The sequence below is a fragment of the Sinocyclocheilus rhinocerous genome, unplaced genomic scaffold (assembly GCF_001515625.1).
Source record: "Sinocyclocheilus rhinocerous isolate Xijiao unplaced genomic scaffold, SAMN03320098_v1.1 scaffold675, whole genome shotgun sequence".
In the NCBI taxonomy this organism is placed as follows: Eukaryota; Metazoa; Chordata; class Actinopteri; order Cypriniformes; family Cyprinidae; genus Sinocyclocheilus; species Sinocyclocheilus rhinocerous.
Window position 1 is genome coordinate 99,738 of NW_015629520.1, and position 2,111 is coordinate 101,848.

Here is a 2,111-nt window from a genome sequence, read left to right on the forward strand (position 1 = left end):
TATATATATTTATATATATATATATATATATATATATATATGCTTAAAAATTTGTGAACCCTTTAGAATTTTCTATATTTCTGCACAAATGTGACCTAAAACAATCAGATTTTCGCACATGTCCTGAAAGTAGAAAAAAAGAGTAGTATCATAGTTTGGGCCTGTTTTGCACCCACCTACATCACAGAGTTGAATCAGTTCTGTACTGAGGAAAGAGCTAAAATTCCTACAAGCCGTTGTGCAGGACTGATACGCAGTTACAAGAAACCTTTAGCTTCAGTTATTGCTCCAAATGGAGTCAGATCAATTTTCTTAATAAATAAATGACAAAGAAAATATTCTTGTCTCATTTGATTGATTAGGTTCTTTTGTCTACTTTCAGGACTTGTGCAAAAACCTGATGATGTTTTGGGTCATATTTATGGATAAATATAGAAAATTCTAAAGCAGCACTGTATGTATGTGACGAAAAGTGAAAGTGACATGTGGCCAAGTATGGTGACCCATACTTGGAATTAGTGCTCTGCATTTAACCCATCCAAAGTGCACATACACAGCAGTGAACACACACACCTCAGTCGTGGTATTGAAGGTGGAAGAGAGTGCTGTCACACACACCTCAGTCGTGGTATTGAAGGTGGAAGAGAGTGCTGTACATTCACTCCCCCCACCTACAATCCCTGCCGGTACGAGACTCAAACCCACAACCTTTGGGTTACGAGTCCGACTCTCTAACCATTAGGCCACGGCTTCCCGTGTGTGTGAGACACGTTTTATACTCATCCTACAGTTATAAGTACATTTATTCATTTTTATGGACCCTTATCACAGGCTGTGATGAAAAGAGACTGTTTCCAAAATCACTTTTCATATTGACAAATCACGTGAATGAATGCAAGTCGGTCTCAGGGGTTTCAATGTGTGGGGTGCGAGAGCATGTCAGGGAGGCTCAGAGTAACAATGAATTATTGATTACTAATTTGAATCAGTAAATTATAACGAAAACAATACCTTAAAAATGAAAGGAAGCAGGTTTTTGCGATCACATCATTTAAAACCGGTAAACTCCTGGAAAGTCCAAGGATCCAGTAAGCAAATTCAAACAGTAATTTAAAAATGGCACTAATGCAGAGAAAACACGGCCAATTTCACCGACACTACTTTTCCCACTTCAAGCACTGTGTGTGTGTATATATATATATATATATATATACATATATATACAGTGTATTGTTTAATTAATAATTAATTAAACGTTTTCAATACAAATAAGCAAAAGTCAAGCTGCCATACCAAACAGGACCACAAGGAGACGCCAAAGACCACTAAACCGCCTGTACTAATACTTTTTTCACTTCAAGCACTGTATAACACTAATTTAACAGTCAATCTGCATTGTCTCACCTTTTCTTGTTCCAGTGTCTCAATTGTTTCCTCTGGAACATTCCTCTGTCGCAAGAACTCAATTAGATCATCCATCCTGTAGACAAACATATGTCAGTTTTCATTCTATAAGGCTTCATCCAATTGACAAGTTTGATTACCAGTATTTACTGTTTACTGAGTGTTTAGCATTTGATGATTAACAAACGCGAAAGAAAGCACATCATCAAAACTTAGTAGCCTAATCGACCATTTATCCCTCAATGGGAACGACAACTAGGCCAATCGCCTGAGCCTCTCTCACGATACCGACGTAAAAGTTTATGATATGTTACAGTTTAACTTACTTTAAACAATGATCAGATGTTCTTATGAAGGCATACTTACTTTCAAAAACAGTTGATCCGGTCTTCATGATATGAACGTGAACGCCTCGCTTGTTGCCCGCCTGCGCCTCTGTGCACAGTGCGCATGCGTGGATTAAATGATAGAAACGTTCTCATTATCACGAGAAACTAAGTCATTATTATGAGAAACTAAGTCATTATTATGAGAAACTAAGTCATTATTATGAGAAACTAAGTCATTATGAGAAACTAAGTCATTATTATGAGAAACTAAGTCATTATTATGAGAAACTAAGTCATTATTATGAGAAACTAAGTCATTATTATGACAAAATAAGTCATTATTATGAGAAAGTTTCTCAATATAACGAGATACTAAGT

The 2,111-nt window shown here is 36.3% G+C and overlaps 1 protein-coding gene across 1 annotated transcript in view; it reads right to left on the bottom strand.

Annotated features, from left to right (window-relative positions):
- LOC107739107 (uncharacterized) overlaps window positions 1–1,479 on the bottom strand; it is a 3,749-nt gene extending 2,270 nt beyond the window's left edge. The window contains exon 1 of the mRNA XM_016551103.1: window positions 1,405–1,479. Within this exon, the coding sequence (XP_016406589.1) occupies window positions 1,405–1,479 (75 nt within the window). The remainder of the gene's footprint in view (window positions 1–1,404) is intronic.
- Between the last annotated feature and the right edge of the window lie 632 nt (window positions 1,480–2,111).